Genomic DNA, 1,288 nt, shown 5'->3' on the forward strand with positions numbered 1-1,288 from the left:
ATGTACCTGATCACTGTGTTGGGAAACCTGCTCATCATCCTGGCCGTCAGCTCAGACTCCCACCTCCACACACCCATGTACTTCTTCCTCTCCAACCTGTCCTTGGTAGACATCTGTTTCACTTCCACCACCGTCCCAAAGATGCTATGGAACATCCAGACACAGAGCAAAGTCATCACCTATCAAGGCTGCATCACCCAGATATATTTTTATATCCTCTTTGCAGTGTTGGACAATTTTATCCTGACCGTGATGGCCTATGACCGGTTTGTGGCCATCTGTCACCCCCTGCACTACACAGCAATCATGAACCCCCAGCTCTGTGGACTGCTGGTTCTGTTGTCCTGGATCATGAGTGCCCTACATTCCTTGTTACATGACTTAATGGTGTTGCAACTCTCTTTCTGCTCAGACTTGGAAATCCCCCACTTTTTCTGTGAACTCAATCAGGTGCTCCAACTTGCCTGTTCTGACACTTTTCTTAACAACATTGTGATGTATTTTTTAACTCTGCTGCTGGGCTGTGGACCTCTTGCTGGAATCCTTTACTCATACTCTAGGATAGTTTCCTCCATATGTGCAATCCCATCAGCTCAGGGGAAGTATAAAGCATTTTCTACCTGTGCATCTCACCTCTCAGTTGTGTCCTTATATTATGGTACGCTCCTAGGAGTTTACCTCGGCTCTGCTGCTTCCCAGAGCTCACACTCAAGTGCAGCAGCCTCGGTGATGTACACCATGGTCACACCCATGCTGAACCCCTTCATCTACAGTCTCAGGAACAATGACATAAAGAGGGCCCTAGAAAGATTCTTTGGAAGGTAAGCTAACTGTAGCAATCTGAAGAAGTGCCCATGAAAGCAGGGTTCAAAGCCTCAGAGCCTGATGTTCTGACACAAATAAAGCCAGTCTTTGGCCCATACATAATTCTCGTTTATCTGATGAGTTAACATGAATTACTTTAGCATAATTTATTCTTTTATGACATATATCATTCCAAGTAATTTTCCATTGCTATTCTCAAAGAATAGTCATGAGTTATCCTATTCCTATGGACAAAATGCACTTGGCTACTAAGGGCATTTGAACAATTTTCTTGTGCAGGAAAATCTGAGACCCCAGTTTTCATTTATATGTTCATCATCATTTTCTATAGCACTATCATTCTTCTTCTTCTTGATAATGTAGACTTTAACATGCTAATATGTTTTATAGCTCATCTCCTGGTTTTATAGTCTTCATTCAGCCATGTGTCCCCATGCTTATCATAGCCACTGGCAAAAATTGA

At 43.0% G+C, this 1,288-nt stretch overlaps 1 protein-coding gene across 1 annotated transcript; it reads left to right on the top strand.

The window, feature by feature from the left end:
- Positions 1–1,288, top strand: LOC102422716 (olfactory receptor-like protein OLF4). Its single transcript, XM_023763970.1, has 3 exons — positions 1–355; positions 641–821; positions 1,216–1,288. The coding sequence occupies exons 1-3, from the start codon at positions 1–3 to the stop codon at positions 1,286–1,288; spliced, it is 609 nt and encodes a 202-aa protein (XP_023619738.1).

This window comes from Myotis lucifugus, unplaced genomic scaffold (assembly GCF_000147115.1).
Source record: "Myotis lucifugus unplaced genomic scaffold, Myoluc2.0 scaffold_310, whole genome shotgun sequence".
In the NCBI taxonomy this organism is placed as follows: domain Eukaryota; kingdom Metazoa; phylum Chordata; class Mammalia; order Chiroptera; family Vespertilionidae; genus Myotis; species Myotis lucifugus.

Coding starts and splice junctions, on each gene's coding strand:
- LOC102422716 (XM_023763970.1), top strand. CDS start 1: ATGTACCTGATCACTGTGTTGGGAAACCTGCTCATCATCCTGGCCGTC. Junction 356..640: donor TCTGTTGTCCTGGATCATGA/GTGCCCTACATT, acceptor CTCACCTCTCAG/TTGTGTCCTTATATTATGGT. Junction 822..1,215: donor CTAGAAAGATTCTTTGGAAG/GTAAGCTAACTG, acceptor TATGTTTTATAG/CTCATCTCCTGGTTTTATAG.